The sequence below is a fragment of the Pygocentrus nattereri genome, chromosome 6 (genome assembly GCF_015220715.1).
Source record: "Pygocentrus nattereri isolate fPygNat1 chromosome 6, fPygNat1.pri, whole genome shotgun sequence".
Taxonomy (NCBI): Eukaryota; Metazoa; Chordata; class Actinopteri; order Characiformes; family Serrasalmidae; genus Pygocentrus; species Pygocentrus nattereri.
Genome location: NC_051216.1, coordinates 45,351,799 through 45,379,298, shown reverse-complemented (window position 1 = coordinate 45,379,298; position 27,500 = coordinate 45,351,799). Strand labels below are relative to the sequence as shown.

At 41.4% G+C, this 27,500-nt stretch overlaps 1 protein-coding gene across 14 annotated transcripts in view; it reads right to left on the bottom strand.

Moving 5' to 3' along the window:
* Window positions 1-27,500, bottom strand: part of stxbp5l (syntaxin binding protein 5-like) — a 249,217-nt gene that overhangs the window by 155,443 nt on the left and 66,274 nt on the right. For all 14 annotated transcript variants that reach the window (XM_017703045.2, XM_017703048.2, XM_017703046.2 and 11 more), the window contains exon 3: window positions 458-539. In XM_017703045.2, the coding sequence (XP_017558534.1) occupies window positions 458-539 (82 nt within the window). The remainder of the gene's footprint in view (window positions 1-457; window positions 540-27,500) is intronic.

The following is a 27,500-nucleotide window of genomic DNA, read 5'->3' as shown; positions in this document are numbered from 1 at the left end:
CACTGAGCATCTATAAGCTCTTCACTGAGCATCTATAAGCTCTTCACTGAGCATCTAGCAGCTCTTCACTGAGCGTCTATCAGTTCTTCACTGAGCATCTAGCAGCTCTTCACTGAGCGTCTATCGGTTTGCAAGCCGTCCAGACCTCCAGAACTTGATATCACTCCAATTCAAAGTCTGATTCCTGCCAGAAAATAAAAGCTTAAAAAAGTGAAACAAAGCTGCCGTTTGTCGTGGTTTTGATGACGTTGCCACTGCAGACGGGGAAGCTTGAGATGTAGTTTTTCAAATTAAATTGTGGTTATTGACCATCAATTTTACATATCATTAGAATCACTGAGTTTATTTTTTGACTTGCCTAAATTTCCAGAGAAAATTTACACAGAGAAAAAATCTGTAGACAGGGCCTTAAACTGTGTCTGTGAAATTATGATCGATGTTTGTGAATGTTTGTTACCTCGTTGATGAGAAACTGAAGTTGCAGTACAGCTGCTCCGCTCTCATGCTGACAGTAACAGTCCACTCCTGGCCGACCCAGACTGATGACATCACAAAGTTAAGGGAAAGCACATCTGTATGATTTTGAGCATTAACATATCACAGTTATTTTAATGATGCCATGAAAGTGCTGTACAAAACCAGCTCCTGCATATGGATCATACCGAACTGGTTCAGAGCCAGAGCTGAAAACACAATACAGACTTATAACTTATAACTGACCTGGACTTTAAACTACAATCCTTTTCACCCAGTGCCTTAATTTGAATTTATTTCATTTTTAAAAGAATAAATGATTGAAAATCACTCCCAAAACAATGATAACAATCCGTAACTTTACTGTACATGACTAGCAAACCCAGCTTTGAACAGTTGTACAAACGTAAAATCCTAATATATTTATTAAAACACATTTTGGGACACATTTACTTTACAATGGGATCTACTCACCATGTTCTCTAAAATGCAGGGGTGTGGCTAACATCAGGCTCCGCCCACAGCCTATAATGCTTTGTGTTTCGATAGTGACATGAAAATGTGGGACAGCATTTTTGACTTTGTTTTATTTAACAATTAAACTCATAATGACTCTAAATCTTTCAACTTCGGCTTTAAGGAAATCAAATGAACGAATGAAATTTTGGGGTTAAGGTTCAGGACAGACACCTCCCAATAGAAGGCACCAACAGAAAGTACTATAAATGACTATTTTGTATATAATTAGCATATTACTATCTAAATGAATACTCTGGGTTTAAATCGATCAGAACAATCATTTAAATACATTTCTGACTACTTAAATCTTGTTGGTAATATATTTTATTTTGCTGTGGGACTTTATAGTCCCACAACTACGTCCATGATAGTCCATGAACTACGCTCCATTATTAAAGGTGCAATTTCCTCTACAGGAGGTCCACTTGTAGATGTTTGTATGGGTTTATGTGATTAAGAAAATATCCAGGCCTAAGACTCAAAGCTCTGAGCCAAATCCCAAAACTAATTAAGACAGAAACCTGAAGCCGACATTCAGCCCTGCAGTTCTGTCATATACGAATGAAGGACTGGAGGTGGATTAAAGGGCTCATATCCCACATTTTACTTGCGTTTTTTTCCTCTGAGGACCACTTTTGAGGACATTTGTGTGGGTTTATATACCTAAACCAGCCATAATCCAACGTTTTAATGCCTGTTTTATTTCATAAAAACATTTTTTGTTAATGTGCCTTTAAGACTTACACATCGCTGCTGTCTGAACAAAACCTTGTGTCTCCATTTTTGTCGTTTTTTCAGTTTTTTACCTAACTTGAAAGCGTCTGATGCCCTTTACAACGTCCATAAATTTCATGATGAATGGACCAAATGAAACGGCCCAAAATGACTTGGAAAAAAATTCTGGCTCCATTGACTTGCATTAAAAGTAAACTATGGTTTTTGCTTCTCCCATAAAGTTGGCATTTCTGCCCCAACAGTAGCGATATGAACATAACCTCTATTTGGATTGGCTGTTGTAAACAGAAAAGTGACTGAAACACCCCTTATAACTTTAGCATGAGTGGGCGGGGCTAAATTGGTGTCTGGGTTGGGGGTTGTTTTTGTGACATCACAAAAACAATTCCAAACAGGCTGTTTTTGCTGATGAGTTTCCATTAATGGACTGTATAGACTGTATAGACTTGAGAGTGAATTGTATGTTTAGAAACCAAACTACATCAAATTGTTTTTTTTTTTTTAAAAAAAGCTTCAATCACATGGGACCTTTATAGAAAACAAACTGTGGCAGCTACCACACAAAAACCGTAACGCAGCTGAAGCTGTTTTGCTCTTAGTCAGCACAACCTACAGAAAAGTGTAATAATCCATGTTTACACTTCTTGAAAAGCCCAGAAGAACATTCTCGAAGCTGGAACTGAGCTCAGGTTCTTCACACTGGGGGCGTTCTGTAGGTTAACCGCTTTATAATAGCTGCAGCACCCAGTGACACGGCCAGAACACTGTTTAAAGCCTCAGGGACTCGGTGTGATCTGTACAGCGTCGCATGACATTTACTGACTGACCTCACGACACCACATAAAGTATTTATTGATTCTTGGAGATCTTTTATAAAGAAGTAAAAGTAAGGCTGCTGAAGACATCGAAAGCTATTCCTTAGCTGAAATAAAGCACGTCAGATAGAGAACGTGACATTTCAAAAGTTTGGAATCACCGTTTTCAATATTATGAAACCATTTTGCTGCAGATTCATGCATAAAATCATTCTAATGACACCAGGACTGTACAGCATAGGCTTTGTAGGAAGCTATAAATAATGAAGAGATGTCATATGTGTGTAGAATGTTGAACATAGCTGTAGAGGATAATGATGAAGCTGTAGACGTGTCCTCGAGTTAAATGTAACAGTTAATACTTAATGAACATTTAAAATGTAATAGATTTTGCCAGTGTTGAACCGTCAGACCCAGGCCTTCGATTCAGACCATACATGTCAAAACTCGGTCAAAAAACTAGAAAGAAACAGACAAAAATGATAATGGGAATTTCGCTAGCACCTCTATAGGATTTCTAATAGTATGTTAGTGCCACACTAATGTTAGTAAAGCCTTTATTGCCCGTTCTAGATTAAACACAGACATTTGAGGCCTGAGAAAGACGTTCCATATTTGTATTAGCAGATTATAGTAGATGGTAAGATATTGTTTACCTTCTTTACAGCAGTTTTATAGTGATTCTATCAGTAGACAGTCCTGGAGTAGAGCTGCCGCTGTTTTCCCCTCCTAACAATTAACTGAAACCTGGCCAGACTAGAGCTCATATTCACAGTCATTGAAGTAACTACAACTTCCAGTGGAGTTTGTGTTCCCACAAAGTTGCAAAACAAGCCATGACTGGTTGATTCCTCTATCAAATCTATCAAAGCGACGGTGGTTGGTTAGTGTAGTGGGTAACACCTCTGTCTTTAATGCTGGAGACTGGGGTTCAATCCCCTGCCTAGGCAGGCACTCTAGACTATACCAGTAGTCCTTGGGCAAGACGTCTAACACCACCTTCGCCTACCTGTGTGAAAGAAAATGATCAAATTGTCTTTGGACAAGAGCGTTTGCCAAATGCCACAGATGGCGATGCAGTTTTAAAACTTTATAGTAAAAGAAGCTGAACTCACAACTTTTTTCAACAGAAAGTCGAACCATTTTTCCACTAATCTGAGCTGCAAGCTACATCTCAGATGGCGCCTCGAGTGATGTGCACTGTACAGAAAATATTTTTATAAAAATATACAAAAAGCGTTTGGCTTTCAGCAGTAAAATGTAAGCATGTGGCATTTTGTTTATAATCATTAAACACATTTTCTGTTCATTTGAGGGGAGCTTTTGCAAAAATAACACCAACACTTTACATTTATTTCATGCAGTTACTGAATAACTTGCCTCAAGATTTGGGCACACAAGCTGGAATAACTGAAAGATGGAATAACGGAAATATACCCTGGAGAATAAGAGGTTAAAAACCAATTAGGTGCCATAGAATGGAAAACTGTGTTTACACTGGCACATGAAATGGACACACGGCTGTGTGTGAGCCAATCTCCAAATCCTAAACTGTTACATAACAGTCTTTACTCATTAATATTGACACCCCCAACATTTACATACATCGGCCCACATTCTGGCTCAGCAGTTTTTCTGAAGAGCAAAACAACAACAACGGAGCAACCGGAGCAATGAAAAGCAGCGTGTGCTTAAATGTACCTTCACAGGCTGGGAAAGAGATGTTGGCATTTCCTTCCCAAGGAACCGAAGTGTCGAGCACGGCTGATATTCATCTTTAAGCTAAGAGGTTGAAGTTGGGATCCTATTCGCCGGCTTCTTAATCGAAAGTTCCATTCCACCTTAAATGCTCCAGCTTGTACAGGTGCCAGAATGTAACTGTGACACCATTTAAGGTGGAACGTAAAATTCACAAAAGCCGGCGAATAAGAAGCCGATTTCAGCTCCGGCTTCTTTAACCATCTTTAACAGGATGCTGGATAACTTTACCTCAGAGCTGTTAGTTTCTCTGTACATTTCACCCCAGTATCTCAAAGCTTGGACAATAACGAGCAGCTTTGCTCCACGTTTGATAGTGAAGAGATGGAGGAGCGGTTCCACCTTTATTAGGGGGCACCACAACCCCAACAGCAGCCTATAAGCAGCCATGCTGTGTGATTTTATCCCCCTTTTGACAGGTGAAGCAGATCATCCTAAATGGAAAGTTTCATAGTGAAACTGAACTAACAACTTTAGTTTGTGTTGATGTTGAGATCCAGCTGACTAAACAGTAGCTGTGTCCCAATTCAGGGGCTGCATCCTTCGGAGGCTGCATTTGAAGGCCGATTGTGTCACAGCGGAGCGACTAGGCTTTCCCATTTTGAAGCCTCCTTCATTTGCGGCCGAGAAATGTGTCCTTCTTTTCCATGGCAACAAGGGATCCAACGGGTGGATCCTTCGCCAGCCAGCATATCCCGAGGTTCACCGCGTGCCGGCGAGGATTCGAGGTCATGGTGGTGTCAGCAGAGGAATGAACGGCGGCCGAGGAGACACTTTAAATGTACAGACAGAGAGAAGCATCTTCAGCTCTAAGAAATGAAAAAAATAACAATTAATTAAAAAACTAAAATCAGAGTTTGCGGCTCCGTCTTTAAAGAACTTTAAAAGAGCCTGACAGGAGCCGACTTTCGTCATGCAGCGTTATGGATGGGAGCAGAGGTGCTGTGACGCAAACAGGAAATCCATCATAGAGCCGACCGGCTCATTTCACTTCAGCCTTCGTGAGTCTGCGCAGCCTTCGACAGACACGCCTGCGTAGACCGCGTCCTTCGAAGGATGCAGCCCCTGAATTGGGACGCAGCTAGTCTGATGATGGAGCTCATTCACACAGAGGTTCTTTTTATTTTCCTGCCTCTTTTTTTTTCAACATGTTGCTTATAAGTGAGCCATCGTGGTGCTTAAATGTAAACCAGCCAATCAGAGCAGAGCTCAGATTACTCATGAGCCCACCCAAAAAAGGGGAATAGCCTGTTTTGCTCTAGAGCCAAATCAGGGATTGTAAATGGGCGTGTGAAACCGAATCTAGGCATTTTTCTCCCCAAACAAAGATATGTACTTTTTATGTAGACCTGCATTCTATGGCATTCTAAGTCCAAAATCTCAATGGCAGAATAGCTACACAGTTACACCCATTTCTTGTGTGTGTGTGTGTGTGTGTGTGTGTGTGTGTGTGTGTGTGTGTGTGTGTGTGTGTGTGCTGTATAACTCAACTGTAGAGATTTCTAGAAACAGGACTGTCAAACAGAGTGTCCAATTCTACAGAGTACACAGTCTGTGACTGCAGCCCTGAGGGATAAATAACCAGGAGTTTTTACATCAAAACAAACACTTTCTGCTTTCCAGGTGAGAGAAAATTACCTTTCACACACACCACAGTGATGAGAAGAGAGAAGGAGCAAGAAAAACACACCTCTCACACTCTGTCTGCCTGTATACATATATATATATATATATCACTGCTGTCGGAAGAAAACCTTGTATCTCCATTTTTGACCTTTGGAAATACCTTTCACCCTTTACATTGTGGTGTTCATTTCCTGATGAATGGTCTAAAAGAAAGGACACAAAATGACCAGAAAAAATTCTGGTTCCATTGACTTCCACTAAAGTCAAGTAGGTTTCTTCCTTCTCCTGTAAAGTGACCATTATGGAGATACGAGGTTTCCTTCTGACAGCAGCGACAAATACAACGACAAAAGTCAGAGACCAGCCCACAAACGGATAGATAGATAGATAGATAGATAGATAGATAGATAGATAGATAGATAGATAGATAGATAGATAGATAGATAGATGGATGGATGGATGGATGGATGGATGGATGGACGGACGGACGGACGGACGGACGGATGGACGGATGGATGGATGGATGGACGGATGGATGGATGGATAGATAGATGGATAGATAGATAGACAGATGGATGGATGGATGGACGGATGGATGGACGGATGGATAGATAGATGGATAGATAAATAGACGGATGGATGGATGGATGGATGGACGGATGGATAGATGGACGGATGGACGGATGGATGGATGGACGGATGGATGGATGGATGGATAGATAGATGGACAGATAGATAGACGGATGGATGGATGGATGGATGGACGGATGGATGGACGGATGGATAGATAGATGGATAGATAGATAGACGGATGGATGGATGGATGGACGGATGGATAGATGGACGGATGGACGGATGGATAGATAGATGGATAGATAGATGGACGGATGGATGGATGGATGGATGGATGGACGGACGGATGGATGGACGGATGGATAGATAGATTGATAGATAGATAGACGGATGGATGGATGGATGGACGGATGGATAGATGGACGGATGGATAGATAGATGGATAGATAGATAGACGGATGGATGGATGGATGGATGGATGGATGGATGGATGGATAGATGGACGGATGGACGGATGGACGGATGGATAGATAGATGGATAGATAGATGGACGGATGGATGGATGGATGGATGGATGGATGGATGGATGGACGGATGGATGGATGGACGGACGGATGAATGGATGGACAGATGGATGGATGGACGGATGGATGGATGCATAGAATGAACGAACAAACAAACTTTATTGATCCTGGAGGGGAATTGCAGTGTTTCAGTAGGAAGAATATAATCACACATAAAGTTACATAAACGATGCAGAAAAGTAGAAATAAATCTAGACAGAAGTTAAAGTAGAAGAGAAATAAAATAAAAGTAAAAGTGTGTCGATTTACGTATTTACTGGCGTATTTAACAGACAATTACACAGAAGCCTCAACAACTAAACAGTTCAGTGTTTAGTGGGTCCACTGTTTACCCTGATTACAGCTCCTGTTTCTCCATCCACCTCCTCATCTTAAGGGTGTTGAGGAGATACAGCCTTGATTGAACTGTTTCTCTAATAACAACTGTCCACTGTAGGAGGAGAGAATAGGACAGCGATGCTGTGGCAGGCCTGTCTTTAACACGTCTGTTTTGAAAGCAGTGGTCAGCGCATTAGGGGGATAAATGTGATTCTGGAAAAGAAATGTGATCATCACTTTCAGCTGATCTGGCAAACTGAACTGAAATGACCCCTATAAATGCCTGCAGGCCAGAAATCAGTAACACTGGGCCAGTGATACACACTGAGTCACACTGAGTCACACAGAGTCACACAGAGTCACACAGAGTCACACAGAGGGCGCTGAGAGCAGAAGGGAGAGAGACAGACAGAAACAATGAGAGAGTAAGAAGAGAGGAAAAGAGAGGAGGACAGTGAAGGGCTGAGAAAAAGAGACGGACAGAGACAGAACAAAAAAGAGAGAAGAAAGGAAGAGTGAAAGAAAAGAGGAAGAGTGAGAGAGAGAGAGAGAGAGAGAGAGAGAGAGAGAGAGAGAAAAAAGAAAGATAGCAAGACGAGAGGGAAAGTGAGAGAAATGAGTAAGAGACAGATTGAATAAAAGAATAAACCTGGTGAGGGAAAAGAGTGAGACAGAGTGAGAGTAGAAAAAAGAGAAAAGAAGTGAGAGCATTTGATAAGAGGTAGAGAGAAAGAAAAAGAGAAAGGGGAAGAAGAGAGAAAAAAGAGTAAAGAAAGAAGGAAAGAAAAAGTGAGAGAGAGAGAGAGAGATGGAGAATAATTCAGAAAATGGAGAAGAAGGGGATGAAAGTCAAGAGAGGTGGAAAAAAGAAACGAGTGGAGAGAAACGTAGAGAGTGAGTGGAGGTGTGAAACGAAGTGAGCGGTGAGTCAGACATCATAAAAAAGGATGGCAGAGAGGAAGAGAAAAACTATACAGGGCAACAGAAAGACAGGAGGTGATGGAGACGTGAGTCAGAGAGAGAGAGAGCGAGAGAGAGAGAGAGAGAGAATATATAAACAAAAATAGAGAGTGAAAGAGACAGAAAGAAAAAAGAGAAATAACAAATATTGAGCAAGAATGAAGAAGTGAAAGTAGAGAGAGGAGAACAGAAAGAAAAGAGAACTAATGCACAGACAGAGAGTTAAAGAGTGAAAGTAGAGAGAAAAAAGAAAGTGAGAAAGACAAAGTGAAGAGAAAGACAGAGAGAGACAGAGTGAGAGAGAGAGAGAGAGAGAGAGACAGAGAGAGAGAGAGACAGAGAGAGAGACAGAGTGAGAGAGAGAGAGAGAGAGAGACAGAGAGAGAGAGAGACAGAGAGAGAGACAGAGTGAGAGAGAGAGAGAGAGAGTGAGAGACAGAGAGAGAGAGACAGAGAGACAGAGAGAGAGAGTGAGAGAGACAGAGAGAGAGTGAGAGAGACAGAGAGAGAGAGTGAGAGAGAGAGAGACAGAGTGAGAGAGAGAGAGAGAGACAGAGTGAGAGAGAGAGAGACAGAGTGAGAGAGAGAGAGAGTGAGAGAGAATGAGTATGTGTGAGAGAGAGAGACAGAGTGAGAGAGAGAGAGAGACAGAGTGAGAGAGAGAGAGAGAGAGAGAGTGAGAGAGACAGAGAGAGAGTGAGAGAGACAGAGTGAGAGAGAGAGAGAGTGAGAGAGAATGAGTATGTGTGAGAGAGAGAGAAAAAGAGAAAATAAAGAGAGAGCATCAGAGAGAGTGAGAGAGAAAAGTAGAGGGTGAAAAGTTTTTGAGAGAGAGAAAGTAAGTACAGAGTGTGTGAAAGAAAGAAAGAGAAAGAGGGAGGGAGAGGGAGGGGGGAATAAGAAAGAGAGAGAAAGAAAAAGAAATTAGAGATGAAGAGAGAGTGAGAAGAGAGTGAGACAGAGAAAAGTACAAGTTGAAAAGTTTTTGAGGGAGATGGTAAGAGAGAGAAAATTGAGATGGAGAGAGAAAATGAAAAAAGTGAGTAGAGAGTGAGAAAAGTAGAAGTAGAAAGTGTGTGAGAGAGAGAAAGAGAGAGAAAGAGAGAATGGGAAAGGTAGAGATAGAAAGAGAAAGAAAAATGAGAGAGAGGCAGAGCAAAGTAGAGATCGAAAGGTAAAGAACGAGAGAGAAAGAGAGTGAAGGACAAAGAAAGTAGAGATAGAGAGAGAAAGTAAAAAAGAAGTTAAAAAAGTAGTTTTTGAAAGAGAGAGTAAAAGAAAAGTGTGAGCGAGAGAGAGAGAGAGAGGGAGAGAGAGAGAGAGAGAGCGAGAGAGAGAGAGAGAGAGAGAGAGAGAGAGAGAGAGAGAAAGTGAGTGAGGGACAGAGAAAGTAGAGACAGTAGAGAGAAAATAGAGAAAGTAAAAAGAGTCAGAGAGTTATAAGAGAGTGAGATAGAGAAAAGTAAAGAGTTTTGAGGGAGAGAGAGACAGAGAGAGAGAGAGAGAGAGAGAGAGAGACTCAGGTAGAGTGGAATCAGTGAGTCAGAAGGAGTGGGAGCGGGCGATCGAGGCCTGATGGTGTCAGTGCTATAGAAAGCATGCGTGTAGTTCAGGTAAAACAGTGAGTCAGTGAGTCAGTGTGGAGATGCTGTGTGATGTAACCCTCCCTCCGTTTACAGCATCATCTCCACAAGGATAAAATACCCCTTCAGCTTGACGCTGGCGCTGCTTCAATATTCACATTTCAACAAACTTAGACTTCGATATGAACACAGAACAAGCTGAGAACAGCCCAGTTCAAAAGGTTTCAGTGTCCAGCGCAAATTCCTTTGTATAGATGTCCTCCTCTATAAGCCACAGATGCCAGAAAGAGTTCTTTAATTTGATGCCATTAAAAACTATTTTGGACCCCGTTTTTGTTTAAACTGAGGGGCTGACAACTTATGTTCTTAACTAGAACCAGGCTGGTCAGCTGGCTAACAGTCTAAAAGAGCCAACAGCCCCATCATTAATATCACAGGCTTGAACTAAAGCACTTACGATGTGATTCACTGTACAATGTTAACAGATAAACAATGCATCATTTAGCAAGTATGGATGAGTCCCAAATGACTAGAATCCAATGTTCCCTACGTAGTGCACTATGTCGGGAGCAGGGAGCCTTCTGAGATTCAGCCAAAGCCCGAAAAGAGGGGCGCCACTGGATAGGTGCTAAAATAGACTCTTGTGACCAAAAAGCACTCATAAAGCTCAGAATATCGCATTAAACAGTGCGGTGTTATGATATGTTTATTGTTACACTACAAAAAGTTCATGAAATGAGTGCAAAATGCAGCGATGGACGACCAAACGTTCTCCTCACTTAGTGTACATGGTTGCTTGGCAACAAGAACATGCCCTGAAGGAACTACATTTCTTGGTGGAATACTTGTTCATGTTGATTATCATTAATAAAAAAACTTTTAAATAAAATGATTTTCTGAGAAAGTGTGTATTTTATCATAATTAATGTTGGTTGCTGATTTATAAAAGCAATAAGCCACTTGAGGCCACACATTACAGTGGTTTTATCCCAGGGAATGGGAGTTTTAGGCACTGTGCTTCACGTTGTGCCTAACGACACCCTTCCCCCGTGATACAACCGCAGTAACGCAAGGCCTCTTGTGCCTTATTGCTTTAATAACACATTAAAAGCTAGTTTTAGGCCGAGCTGCCCTTTAATGTGAGTGCGCTGCAGTATTAGTTCAGTGTCTATATAAAAGCGAGAGCTGACCTGGTTGGATCATTGAGGTGTACGTGTGTGCATATTCACACTGTGATGTCTATTCAGAGTCATTACTGTCATTATGATTTCTGTGATATTTCTATTTATTATTATGAACTCGCACAGCCAGTCGCCAAAACAAACAGAATTATGAGAGACTGTTTTAGCCACATGAGGCACAAGGCGAGGCGGAGCGAGGCGGGGAGGAGAGCGTTTGTTTTTCCGTCTTTTGTGTAAACATCGCTTTAGCTAGCCTGGCTAATTAAAAACCTGGCACACAGCAAACTGCTTTCCGTTGTGTAGGCCTTCGGTCAAAAACAGACAAGTGTGAGCGAGTTCGTGTGTGTGTGTGTGTGTGTGTGTGTGTGTGACAGAGTGTGAGTGAGGCTGATTGCTCGTGTTGACATTTCACTACTGTCTGTGTGAAGTTAGCTGACAGCTACACTAACCAAACAACGAGCACAAGCTCACACGAGACCAAAGAGCAGCCACTGAGATGACCCTGCATAGCACCCAGACCTTATTGTGTTTTTCTACCACTTTTTTACATAAAAATTTAAAACACCCCCCACAAATCCTATCAAATAAGCATCAGAATAGACATTGATTTGCACTCCTGAGCAGAAACATGTACATTTGTTTAAAGAGCCCATATCCTATATTTTTCTAATTTAATTTCATTTCAGTGACCGTTATTAGTCCCACAACGGGGAAATTTCACCTCCGCATTTAACCCATCCGTGAAATGAAGCACCACGTACACACTAGGGGGCAGTGAGCACACTTGCCCGGAGCGGCAGGCAGCCCTATCCACAGCGCCCAACCTAAATTGGGGTTTAGGCGTCTTGCTCAAGGGCACTTCAGTCATGAACTTCAGTCAGCCAAGGGGATCGAACCAACAGCCTTCCGGTCACAGGGCTGGTTCCCAAACCTCCAGCCCACAACTGCCCCAGTGACCCAACCCCCACAAATATTACAGATTTCAGAGGGGTGGTGGGGATGAATCCAGGAGAGATGTAGTATACGGGCCCTTTAAATCCGAATCAGAAGTGAAGTCAATGCATGACTCGTGTCAATGCACAGGGCTCCGTGTGAGTGACAGTACAGAAGATTAGATAAGCAATTCAATCAGGTACCGCGTTATCTAAGACCTCCCCTTCCTGAGCTCCACAAACAGCTCCCGAACAGGGTCCAGTCCACGTTCACGGTGGAGCCGAGTGGAATCAATCCGATTGGTGCGTTCACCGCGAAAGTTGGAGAAAGACTGGACTTGACAGCAGCGAAGCCGGCCTCGCCACGCTTCTGTGGTTATTTGATTTGGTAGATGAAAATCACTGACTCGTGCTTGGTTCCTCAGAACAGTGTCCAGTCGACGCTGAGGGCATCTTGCATAAAACCTGAGACCCGAGGCCTTCAGCTCAGCAGTTCTGTCAGATCTAGAAGTAAGGCTGCATTAAAGGGCTCATATCCTACCATTCTTTTGTTGCGTTTTCACATGTACATATGTACATATTCACGGGGTGTAGCAATAAGGTGGATAGCTTCAGCATAAATGGGCAGTGGTGGACAGTAACTAAGTAAATGTAATTCGTTACTGTACTTAAGTAGTTTTTTTCTGTATCTGTACTTAAGTTTTTCCATTTTGGGCGACTTTTTCCTTTCACTCCACTACATTTCAGAGTCTAATATCCGACTTTTTCCTCCTACATTTTGAGAAATCTGTCGTTCCTTTTGGTTTCTGTGTGTATAAAAACGTCACATGTCAAAACGAAAGAAGCGCAAATCCAGAGCGCCAATCAGGGCCCAGCGGTCACTTTGTTTAGAGCTGGTTTTGACCTGTTGGTCATACTGACCCAGTGCAGCACGCGGTTCAACGTCAGCGCAGCAGCGTAAAACTTTGGGAGAGTCTGTTCAACATAAATGATGAACTAACCTAACTTTGTGTAAATAGAGCACAATATAGAAATATGTCCACATATGCAGTCGAGACTGACGCGGCTTTTTTCTGAATTTCTACAAACACCATTTCATTTTATAGTAAATGAGTTTGGGCTGGTTTATGTTTATGAACAGACGCCTACAGATCAACATAGTAAAGGAGCTCATCTGTGATCCTGAGTTTAAAGCCAGTTTTTATTCAACTTAAACTTGGAACTAAGTTGTAAATAAATCTGAAACTGAAACTTTGCTTGTGTGTAAAAAGTGATTTCAGAGCCACTCGGTTCTCCCTGATGGAAACTGTTTACCTTCAGTGTTTTGTGCTTCTGATCATTTTAATAGACGTCAGCGTCACTAATTAATGACCTTCTATTAAAAGACTGGTTTACCAAGAGAGACGCTGGAGGACTTTCACCTGAAATGAGTTCATGAAGCCAGTCTGGTTATAAAAATGATAACAGGACATCAGAGCCAGAATTACTCTTTTAGTACTTTTACTTTATACTTAAGTACATTTGAAGGGAAATACTTCAGTACTTTTACTCAAGTGGAGGTCTAAAGGGAGGAACTTCTACTTTTACTGGAGTAATATTTTACCTTGGGGGTCTCTACTTTAACTCCAGTACATGATTTGTGTACCTCTGTAAATGGGCGGGGCTAAACTACTGAATTTTGTTGGGAGACAGTGACTAGAAAATGTGGTGATGAGGCCCGAAGCTCACGCTGCTTGACCTTGTATAACAGCATAAATCGTCCGTGTTAAATTGTGCCCCATGTTAGGTTGTTTCCCTGCACTCCTCTAAGCGGGTGTTTCAACTTTAACAGTATTTACATGTGACATTGTCTTTTAATTGTATTATATATAAAAAAATAAATACACATTCTGAACTGCAACATGTGATTATTGTTTTGCAAACATACATTAACCTTCTCGCTGTATTATGATATGAATATGCATTGCGTCAGTTGAGTTCTGCAGTAGGTGTTGATGTGAGATCCCAGTTCCACATTAATGTAGTCATCATGAGGGAGATGATTAATGCAGATTAACACTTCCCTCCTGTGGCATTATGCTAATTCAAGCTTGATTCGGTGTCTGTGCATTGTTGTGCATTAGCATGCTTTGTCTTACCGCAGGTGATCTGCATATCTCTACATTACCATACAGCAGCATACAACACCAACAGACCACCAAGACCACCCCCCCCCCGAAAATTCACCACATTTACATCCAAGACATGCATAATGTGTTCATTAAATAGTCTGATTTAGACTGAAATGGTAGTTTCCAGTGGCAAACATAGCTGCAATCTATTGTCAATACTGATCATCATACAAGAACCAAAGGTAAACAAGTCATTAAAGGGCCCATATCATGGAAAACTGAACTGTCTTCACTCATTTTTTTAAGAAAAAGTCCAGCGTAGTAACAATAGTGGAAACATTTTTAAAAGGTTCTTTTAACAACCACATTTAGTGACACTAAGAATCATTTAAGCGTTCAAATGATTATTTTATTATTTAGGTTCTATATAACCATTGGCCTTACTGAAGAGCCCTTAAACCTTATACCTCAATTTTTGTCATTTTTCAGTTGTTGACATAATTAGAAACTAACTATTGTTCTTTACGTTGTGTGTAAATTCCATTAGGAATGGATCGAAATAAAATGCCTTAAATGACTGAGGAAAACCGTCTGGTTCCATTGACTTACATTAAAAGTAAAGCATGTTTTTTCCTTCTCCTGTAAAGATACCGTTTTGTTTTATGTTCCGACAGCAACAAAATATAAAAACAAGACTGTTTTTGTGACGTCACACAATTATAAGAGTTAAGGCCTGAGACAGGGTAGCCAATCAGATGAGAGCTCATTTACATATCTTATCCTAAAGGTGCAGTGACCGAAAAACGACAGTAGCGATTGAAAGTAAACAAATGTTGGAAATGATAATGTGAAATGAATAGTGGATTTTTTAATATACATAAAATCCTAAAATCACAGGTGGCGCTTATAAAGAGGGATGTGAAAGAGAAATATAGGATTTGGGCCCTTTAAGAGAATAAAAAGGGTCATCCTTTCATGAATTGTTCAGATTCTCACTCTGGAAAGCACTGAAGGCCTCAGGGGGCCGGGGGGAATATATGATAATATGTGGGCACATTGATGTGTGTAAAAAATGAATACCTTTTTGGAGAGGTAACCTCCACCAAATCCATACTGACTAATTGATTGTGAATGCAAATCTTTCTCCTCTTGCTCTGCTTCTCTTCCTCTTCATCTCTCTCTCTCTCTCTCTCTCTGATGTAAATTATTCAGTAGACAGTGAACGTGTCGAGTCTAATTCAAGGGCAGAGCTTTTCTGAACTTATCTAAACTTCTTATCTAAACTCCTCAAGGACGAAGCAGAAAGGCAAATAGATTTTAGCTTTTCTTTTATGTATTTTCATTGAGCGGGTAGCCCAAGGCTGCTTTATTCTACACCGAGTACCGCTTCCATAGTAAATAGCTTTTACAGGGTGACTAACATGTTAATCGTAACTGTAAATGTAATTTTTTTTTTCATCTTTTCCATTCGGCTTCCACCAGCTGTGAACATATTCATAAGACATAATTTTTATGATTTCTGTGATTTTACTGAAGCCACCAAACTGGCAGCCACAACACCCTAAGCAAGCCTTCCATATTTTCAACAGTCAATATTACCTCACAATATAAGATAACGATATTATTAATATTATTACATTATTACCTCAGTCAATATAAGACCACACTGAAGCCTAAACCATTTCCATTTGGAAAACTGGCCATTTAAAAGTTTTTTTAGATAACAAAAAGGACTTTAGGACAGAAGCATATAGGTTAGCAAAGATTCGCCATAAAGTTGGACAAAGTTGGGATGCAAAGTAAATTTTTTAGTAAATTTTAAATCAAATTTAGACAGTCCTTTACAGTTGATAACTTGCATCTGACAGTTTTGTTCTTAGTACTGTATTAGGATGGATGCTTTTATTATAACAGCAACATCCATTAGTGTTCTTAACCCCTTGAACTGCAGGTTTATCATTCATTTATTAGGGGTCCAAGCACTTGTTTTAGGACTTCAGTAATCAATGTGAATGATTCAGTAATCAATATGAATGATTCAGTAAACACTATAAATTATTCAGCAACTATTCTGATTATTCAGGAACCATTATGCAGTAATTGTTGTGAATTATTCAGTAACCCCTCTGAATGATTCAGTAACCGCTATAAATGATTTAATAATTACAATAAATGATTCATTAACTATTACAGTAACTAACTCAGTAACTATTACAAGTAATTCAGTGACCACTATGAATTCTTTACTAACTACTATGAACAGTTCAGTATTCACTATGATTTGCTCAGTAACCACTATGAACTATATAGCAGCTACTAGGACTTATTCAGTAACTATTATGAATTACATAATAACTACTGTGGATTATTGAGTAACCACTTAATAATCACCACAAATGATTCTGTAACTACTATGAATAATTCAGTATCTACTACAAATGATTCAGTGACCACTATGAATTATTCAGTAAAAACTATGGCTATTTAGAATTCACTATGCAGTTAGTATTATGAATTATACAACACATTATATGGCAACTACTATGAATAACTCAGTAACTATTTCAAACGATTCAGTGACCACTATGAATTCTTTAGTAACTGCTATGAACAATTCAGTATCCACTATGATTTGTTCAGTACCCACTATGATTTGTTCAGTAACCACTATGAATTATTTAACAACTACTATGGATCATTCTGTAACCCCTTAATAATTACTATAAATGATCCAGTAACTACTACAGTTTATTCAGTGACCCCTCTGAATGATTCAGTAACTTCTATGAATAACTCAATAACTCCTACAAATGATTCAGTGAACACAATGACTTACTCAGTTACTATTATGAATTATTCAGTAACTACTATGGATTATTCAGTAACCACTTAATAACAAGAATAAATGATTCAATAACTACTATGAATAACTCAGAAACTACTACAAATGATTCAGTGACCACTATGAATTATTTAATAAAACTATGGTAATTCATTCAATAATCACTATGTAGTTATTATTATGATTTATTCGTTACCTACAACACATTATATGGCAACTAGTATGAATTATTTAATAATTACTATAAATGATTTAGTAACTATTACGAATTCTTTAAAAACTACTATAAATAATTCAGTATCCACTATGACTTATGAAGTAAAAACTATGGATTATTCATGAACCACAATGACTTTTTCAGTAAGTATTATGAATTATTCAGCAACTACTACAAATTATTCCGTAACCCCTTTGATTTATTTAGCAACCACTATGTATTATTCAGTAACTACTATGACTTCAGTAGCCACTCTGAATTTTTCAGTAACTCTTATCAGTGATTCAGTAACTACTATGACTTATCTGGTAACTACTATCACCTATTAAATAAGTTTATTAGTGTCTTAATGTGGTTACACTCTTAAAAATAACACTTTCTAAATGATTCTTGGTTCAAATGTACAGTTCTTTAATGGGTAGAGAACCTTTAGTTCAGCTTCTTTAAACTTTAAAAAGGTAATTTACTTTAAAGAACCATCTACTGGAAGTGAATCTTCTGTGGCATTGCTTCAGAGAAGGCTTTTTGGCACCTCAAGAGCGTATGAAAGCGAGAAGCTAAAATGTGAACCCACATACAGGCCCTTAGGGTTTAAGGGGTTTAATGACTGCTGTTTTTAAACAAGCTGAAAGATCAACAAACTAAATTGGTTCTAACACACTCAGCACCAACCAGCTTTTCACGGGGGAATCCAGCGCCATTTCCTGGCTCTCTCCTGTATCTCTGTCGGACCCATTTTAATCACACTGCAGGCCACCCAAACCGACTCTGACGGGTGACCTCACCCTAAGATAACCCAACCCCAACTTCCCCTTCAGGGACCTTCACACACAACTGCCAGACGAGCAGAGCCAGAGTCACCCTGCCTGAACTGCAGCCTACTTAGAAGGAATCCAGTACTGCAGTGTAAAGGATAGACTGCCGGTGGTCTTGCTGGGAAATGTAGAAGCTGAGGCACTGGTTGAAGTGGGTAAGTCTATGATAGAAAGCCGTTGACTGCTGCCTTGCTGTCTATGCTTAGCTTTCGAAGCTCCAGCCACAGACCGTTACACACACTGACTGCATGCCAAGATGGAATTCAGGCAATTGCACTCGGACTGGCTATTAGCTGTTTTATCAGTCCCATAGGAAAAAACAAATTCCAGAGTTTTCCTGCTCTGCACACCATGACAGCAATCATCTTTCATAGCAATCGGCTTGTGCCATCCTGTCATTAAGGTCTTCTTATAGTAATGAGATTTTATTACAATTCATTGGGCCATTTCTATTGGTCAATTAAAAACAAACAATGTGTAAAATGTTATAATGTTTTAATATGGCAGTGACATTACCTAACAGACCCAGTGACACCAGTGTACATTTATACACTCCAACCACTGCATTGCTGCCATACTACATTTATACACTCCAACCACTGCATTGCTGCCACTCTACATTTATACACTCCAACCACTGCATTGGTGCTACTCTACATTTATACACTCCAACCACTGCATTGCTGCTACTCTACATTTATACACTCCAACCACTGCATTGCTGCTACTCTACATTTATACACTCCAACCACTGCATTGCTGCCACTCTCCATTTATACACTCCAACCACTGCATTGCTGCCACTCTACATTTATACACTCCAACCACTGCATTGCTGCTACTCTACATTTATACACTCCAACCACTGCATTGCTGCTACTCTACATTTATACACTCCAACCACTGCATTGCTGCTACTCTACATTTATACACTCCAACCACTGCATTGCTGCTACTCTACATTTATACACTCCAACCACTGCATTGCTGCTACTTTTCATTTATACACTCCAACCACTGCATTGCTGCTACTCTACATTTATACACTCCAACCACTGCATTGCTGCCACTCTACATTTATACACTCCAACCACTGCATTGCTGCTACTCTACATTTATACACTCCAACCACTGCATTGCTGCTACTCTACATTTATACACTCCAACCACTGCATTGCTGCTACTCTACATTTATACACTCCAACCACTGCATTGCTGCTACTCTACATTTATACACTCCAACCACTGCATTGCTGCTACTCTACATTTATACACTCCAACCACTGCATTGCTGCCACTCTACATTTATACACTCCAACCACTGCATTGCTGCTACTCTACATTTATACACTCCAACCACTGCATTGCTGCTACTCTACATTTATACACTCCAACCACTGCATTGCTGCCACACTACATTTATACACTCCAACCACTGCATTGCTGCCACTCTACATTTATACACTCCAACCACTGCATTGCTGCTACTCTACATTTATACACTCCAACCACTGCATTGCTGCTACTCTACATTTATACACTCCAACCACTGCATTGCTGCTACTCTACATTTATACACTCCAACCACTGCATTGCTGCCACACTACATTTATACACTCCAACCACTGCATTGCTGCTACTCTACATTTATACACTCCAACCACTGCATTGCTGCTACTCTACATTTATACACTCCAACCACTGCATTGCTGCTACTCTACATTTATACACTCCAACCACTGCATTGCTGCTACTCTACATTTATACACTCCAACCACTGCATTGCTGCCACTCTACATTTATACACTCCAACCACTGCATTGCTGCTACTCTACATTTATACACTCCAACCACTGCATTGCTGCTACTCTACATTTATACACTCCAACCACTGCATTGCTGCTACTCTACATTTATACACTCCAACCACTGCATTGCTGCTACTCTACATTTATACACTCCAACCACTGCATTGCTGCTACTCTACATTTATACACTCCAACCACTGCATTGCTGCCACTCTACATTTATACACTCCAACCACTGCATTGCTGCTACTCTATATTTATACACTCCAACCACTGCATTGCTGCTACTCTACATTTATACACTCCAACCACTGCATTGCTGCTACTCTACATTTATACACTCCAACCACTGCATTGCTGCTACTCTACATTTATACACTCCAACCACTGCATTGCTGCTACTCTACATTTATACACTCCAACCACTGCATTGCTGCCACTCTACATTTATACACTCCAACCACTGCATTGCTGCTACTCTACATTTATACACTCCAACCACTGCATTGCTGCCACACTACATTTATACACTCCAACCACTGCATTGCTGCCACTCTACATTTATACACTCCAACCACTGCATTGCTGCTACTCTACATTTATACACTCCAACCACTGCATTGCTGCTACTCTACATTTATACACTCCAACCACTGCATTGCTGCTACTCTACATTTATACACTCCAACCACTGCATTGCTGCCACTCTACATTTATACACTCCAACCACTGCATTGCTGCTACTCTACATTTATACACTCCAACCACTGCATTGCTGCTACTCTACATTTATACACTCCAACCACTGCATTGCTGCTACTCTACATTTATACACTCCAACCACTGCATTGCTGCCACACTACATTTATACACTCCAACCACTGCATTGCTGCCACTCTACATTTATACACTCCAACCACTGCATTGCTGCTACTCTACATTTATACACTCCAACCACTGCATTGCTGCTACTCTACATTTATACACTCCAACCACTGCATTGCTGCTACTCTACATTTATACACTCCAACCACTGCATTGCTGCCACTCTACATTTATACACTCCAACCACTGCATTGCTGCCACTCTACATTTATACACTCCAACCACTGCATTGCTGCCACTCTACATTTATACACTCCAACCACTGCATTGCTGCCACTCTACATTTATACACTCCAACCACTGCATTGCTGCTACTCTACATTTATACACTCCAACCACTGCATTGCTGCTACTCTACATTTATACACTCCAACCACTGCATTGCTGCTACTCTACATTTATACACTCCAACCACTGCATTGCTGCTACTCTACATTTATACACTCCAACCACTGCATTCTACAGTTATACACTCAAGCCACTGCACAGCTGTCACTCTACATGTATACACTCTAACTGCTGCACTGCTGCTATTATACAGTTATACACTCAAGCCACTGCACAGCTGTCACTCTACATGTATACACTCTAACTGCTGCACTGCTGCTATTATACAGTTATACACTCAAGCCACTGCACAGCTGTCACTCTACATGTATACACTCTAACTGCTACACTGCTGCTATTCTACAGTTATACACTCAAGCCACTGCACAGCTGTCACTCTACATGTATACACTCTAACCACTGCACTGCTGCCATTATACAGTTATACACTCAAGCCACTGCACAGCTGTCACTCTACATGTATACACTCTAACCACTGCACTGCTGCCATTCTACAGTTATACACTCACGCCACTGCACAGCTGTCACTCTACATGTATACACTCTAACTGCTGCACTGCTGCTATTATACAGTTATACACTCACGCCACTGCACAGCTGTCACTCTACATGTATACACTCTAACCACTGCACTGCTGCCATTCTACAGTTATACACTCAAGCCACTGCACAGCTGTCACTCTACATGTATACACTCTAACTGCTGCACTGCTGCCATTCTACAGTTATACACTCAAGCCACTGCACAGCTGTCACCCTACATCTATGCCGAGAAACTGGCCAGATGGCGGCACCTCACCAGGGAGAATCTTAAGCAAACATTGGTGTGGGACATATCTTGATGCCTTCGTGCCTCAGCTGGCAGCGTATTGCTCCATTTCAGAAACTCACAATATTTCACTGCTGTTTTCAAACGAGTTCCCGAGTAGAAAAAGACGTTTTCTTTCACCCCATAGAGGCACGACTGCTGACTGGCCCATTCTTCGCTGTGTGACATTTTATGGTTTTTCACACGGAAAAGGACAATTGCAATGAAGGGCTGAGGCGCCATTTGCGTGGAGCAGTCCGTGATGGCTTACGCTTGGCTGGGACAGGCTCCATTGTCTGATGGTTTTTATGATTTGCTTTTGCATAATAGACGTGACTGACACGTGCTGTGTGCCTGCGCGTGGTGGTGCGTGGGTTGGCTCGGGCCTGTGCTTTTATTCTCTCCATCCTCGTCTGTGCATTTTGGCCACAACCTGTCATTATCACGCAATTACGCTTACGTCTCTCTACACCGTGCCATTTTTTTCATTTCTTTTCCCCCCAAAACTCTTTATCAGTGCTTTGTTTTGAAGGTTTTTCAAATTAGAGCTTAGCGATTTGCACTTTTTCTTTGCTTTCTTGCTTCTGAATCTTGTTATGTCTGCTTTCACAAAGGACAGTGTAATGGTTTTGAATTTGGACCACAACATCTCTCTTGTTTTGACTTCTCTTGTTATGGCTTGGCACAATGCCGTTTTTCTTGCCCTGTAGTGACTTTAATTAACCGCAGGAACAGGATGGCCTGTTCCCATGTCGACGGGCAGACGGGCAGCTGCGTGGCATGACAAATTAAAGAGAAAATTGATCACTATGATTAAAGAAGAGATAGCCTGCCCCCTTATCTTTCACTCCTTTCATTTACTGTCCATTTCCTTGCTGTACTTCTCTCTCCCTCTTGCTTCAGGGCGACTATATTTGGGGCTTAACGCTTGAAAAGGCCAGTATAAAACTGCTGGTCATGAACATTTAAACAAGCAAATTAAGACTAGGCACAAAAACGTTCTTCTACCTTACATACACTATATTTCCAAAAGTATTTGCTTGTCTGGCTTCACACACATATGAATTTGAGTGACATCCCATTCTTAATCCATACAGCTTAATATGATGTTCGCCCACACTTGGCAGCTATAATAGCTTCAACTCTTCTGGGAAGGCTTTCCACAAGGGTTATGGGAATTTTTGACCATTCTTCCAGAAGCGCATTCGTGAGGTCAGACACTGATGTTGGGCGAGAAGGCCTGGCTCACAGTCTCCACTCTAATTAATCCCAAAGATGTTCTATCGGGTTGAGGTCAGGACTCTGTGCAGGCCAGTCAAGTTCTTCCACGCCAAACTCACTCATCCATGTCTTTATGGACCTTGCTTCATGTTGGAATAGGAAGGGGCCATCTCCAAACAGTTCCCACAAAGTTGGGAGCAGGAAATTGTCCAAAATTCCTTTCATTGGAATTAAAGGGCCTAGCCCAACTCCTGAAAAACAACCCCTCACCATGATCCCCTCTCCACCAAACTTTACACTCGGCACAATGCAGTTAGACAAGTACCGTTCTCCTGGCAACCGCCAAACCCAGACTCGTCCACCCGATTGCCAGACGGAGAAGCGTGATTGGTCACTCCAGAGAACACGTCTCCACTGCTCTAGAGTCCAGTGGCGGCGCTTTACACCACTGCATTCCACGCTTTGCATTGCGCTTGGTGATGTAAGGCTTGGATGCAGCAGCTCAGCCATGGAAACCCATTCCATGAAGCTCTCTACGCTGTTCTTGAGCTGATCTGAAGGCCACATGAAGTTTGGAGGTCTGTAGTGATTGACTCTGCAGAAAGTCGGTGACCTCTGCGCACTATGCCCCTCAGCATCCGCTGACCCCTCTCTGTCATTTTACGTGGCCGACCACTTCGTGGCTGAGCTGCTGTCGTTCCCAATCGCTTCCACTTTGTTATAATCCCACTGACAGTGGACTGTGGAATATTTAGTAGTGAGGAAATTTCACGACTGGACTTGCTGCACAGGTGGCGTCCGATCACGGCACCACGCTGGAATTCTCTGAGCTCCTGAGAGCGACCCATTCTTTCACTAATGTCTGTAGAAGCAGTCTGCAGGCCTAGGGGCTCGGCTTTATACACCTGTGGCCATGGAAGTGATTGTAACACCTGAATTCAGTGATTTGGATGGGTGAATGAATACTTTTGGAAATATAGTGTATATGCAGAGATTCATCATTCCAAATGCTATTGTAATCTTTACAACGAATGAAAGCTGTTAGGATACTGGTGGCCATGCACTTTTCGTCAGTGTTAATCATACTGGCCTTTTGAGTAAAACGACCTCCTAATAACATTTTAATAATTCCAAAGTCCAAGCATGCTTTCTAAGAAAAGCGACAGTAGAGGTAAATAGCCCTAACACTACAGCCTCCCTGCAGAGCACACACTAGGGACTGACATTTGAGAGACTAGTAAATAACAGTGTTTGTTGGCCATGCTTCATTTAACGAAGACGAGTCAAGAACAGCACTAACGATTGGCTTTGGAGGGATGACACAATGAGAGCCATGGGGCATGAAAGAGAGGGAGAGAGAAATGGGAGGCGTATGGAAGGCAATCTAGGCAGGTCTAATAAATAAACCTGGTGCAAATTGCTATTGACATGAACTTAAACATGCAGCTCCTCCATGGCTGCTCTATTCGCTTTGGGTAATGCAGGTGAAATTTCATACGCTGACATAACAAATGTTAACAGAAAGTATCTGGAGGCCTTAAAAGAGACTCCCACCATTTTTTAAACATTTCTGCATAATTCAGTAGGTGATATGTAACACAATCATTCAGAGTGGTTGCTGTGAAATGGTTCATTGTGGAGAAACTTTACAATGGTGGTGATATGAACCAGTGGTCACAATGTCTACAGCACAAATATGGTCATTTTATTTACTATCCAAAACCACCAGTGAACCCACATTAGACTTCTGAGCTGTTATATGTAACGTTGATGATGGTAAAATAGCAGGAAATCTGAATAATAATAGGTTTTGGTTGGTTAGTGTAGTGGTTAACACCTTTGCCTTCTACGCTGTAGACTAGGGTTCAATCCTCACCTGGGCAAACACCCTACACTATACCAATAAGGGTCCTTGGGCAAGACTCCTAACACCACCTTCGCCTACCTGTGTAAAATGATCAAAAGAGCGTCAGCCAAATGCTATAAATGTAAGTGTTTTCTTTGGGGAGCTATTTTGCCTCACAATGCTCTTCATGTATCTCGACCACAATGAAAATATTTAAAAAATGTTTTAGGCCAAAAACCATCATAAAAAATATTGTCAAGTAATGTCTCAGGCATCAGGCAATGTATTCATAACCATTTCATGTAATAATCACCCGTGATAAAGCTTTAGGAGATACTGAACTTGTTGGATGTCTGGTTCCTATCACCACCACTGTGAAAAATTTAGTTTCTTTAGAACTGAGCATTTTACATCAGCACACTCTGAATGATATCGCTTACAATACATTGCAGTGGCAGTGGTCTCTTCTTAAAAAAACAGAGGAATGGCTATCATATACTGTATATTTCCAAAAATATTCAGACATCCTCACCTTAAGCTGACACAGGATGTACAACTGTACTCACACAGTTCAATCTATATAGAAAAGCATTGACCAGTAGAATGGGATGTTCTGGAGCAGCTGTGCATGTGCCTATGATCACCATGTCCAATGCCAAACATCAGCTAGAGGGCTCTAAGGCCCCCAGCATTGGGCTGTGGAGCAGTAGAACTGAATTCTCTGGAGTGATTGAGCTCTATTACCTTTGGTAGACCCAGAACTGACCCTGCAACATCAGTATCTGACCTCAGTAATGCTCCAGCAAACTCTCACAGCAATGATCCAACATCTAGAGTAAAGCCTTCCCAGAAGAGCACAGGCTGTCACTGCAGTAAAGGAGGAAAGCAACCTATTAATACCCTTCATTTCAGGAGAAAGAATGAGTAGGTGTCTACAAACTGTTAGAAAGAGTGAATAAATACATTCTGATTATAGATGAAGACTGAGGTGTTTGTGCTCACTCTGCTCAACAATCTGATGGAAAATCCCAGTTTACATGCTCACTACAAGTAATCCGATCCACAATGACGCACATACGTAAAGCACCACTGACTGTAGACATTACTATGACAACCAGCATCACATGAGTCCAGTCAGAGAGAGATGAGCAGCAGTGAGCAGTGATTGTGTTTTTAACTGCTTTAAAATGACGTCAGACTCAGGAAAACGTCCTTCACATGTCCTTATTAAAGAAGGAAGACGTCGTGTTCTGAGACCCATAAGCTGGACGTCCGTCCCACCGCCGTCTTTTAAAGATCAGAGCATGAACTTCGTCTGCTCTGCAGACCAGTTTCTGCTCCGCCGTGTTGAACGGTATAAACTCTCACTGTGACGCGACTCACATGCAGAACGGACTTAAACTTTCCGATAGGGAATGTAATCGGATACAGACGTTTACACGGATATTATTCTTCTAATTAACAGATTATTTACAGGATTACCCACCTCCGAAATTCCGGATAGCCTCAATTGGACTAGTCTTCTCGAACTGAGGTGTTTACATGGACCTAGTCTATCCAAATTGAGCTGTTAGTCGGATTATTAATGGATTATTTGGCTGCAAGTAAACATGGCTAATGAAAGCCACCATCACCACAACTATGGCTAGTCTAACTGAGCTAACAGCTAGTGACACATGTTATTTAGGGCCTGGAATGCCAGCTAGTTAATCTCCTAACCGGTTAATGTGATGATTCGTACGTGTGGGATGGAGGTTGGATTTACAGCCTAAGGGGTGAATGTTAATATTAACGCGTCCCTGTCTGTGAGTATTCTCCTCAGAATGATAAACCGGCTAAAACACACCTGTCACTCCACCTCTTCATCTTTATTTTGCCTGTAAAGCCCTGCAGCTACCGTCCCGCTGCTCCCTCTAATCCCCGCCTCAGCACACACACCTGCGCGGCTCAGATAGAGAGCGCTCACAGACGACGTCGTGCTGCTATTCTGCGATGCCGGACTGACTTTCTTCACTCTTTCTCCAACCTGACCACCCACACACGAGCACAGCTGCGTGTCCCAGGAGGTGAACACGGTTTGGGCCATCGTTACTCTGTCACTCCCCAGCTGGCCACGGGGCAGAGAGGTGAAGGGGTGTAATTACTCTGATTGGGTTTCTATCATTACCCCGCTATAAAAAAAGGAGTGAGTCACAGGGAGAGAGAGAGGGACAGAGAGGAAACAGTGATGGAATGGGGAAGAAAGAGTGATGGAACACAGAGGAAAGAGTGATGAGAAAATGAGGGATGTGAAAGAGAAGATAGAGGGATGGAATGGAGAAGTAAGAGTGATGGAATATAGGAGAAAGAGGGAGGAGAAAATAAAAGGGTTAAAAAGAGAAGATCGAGGGATGGGATGAAGAGGAAAGGATGGAACACGTGAAAAGGAGGGATGAAACATTAAAAAGAATGAAAAAGAGGAAGAGGGATGGAATGGAGAAGAAAGATGAAACATGAAAAAGAGGGATGAACAGAGTGAAAGAGGGATGAGATGGAGAAGGA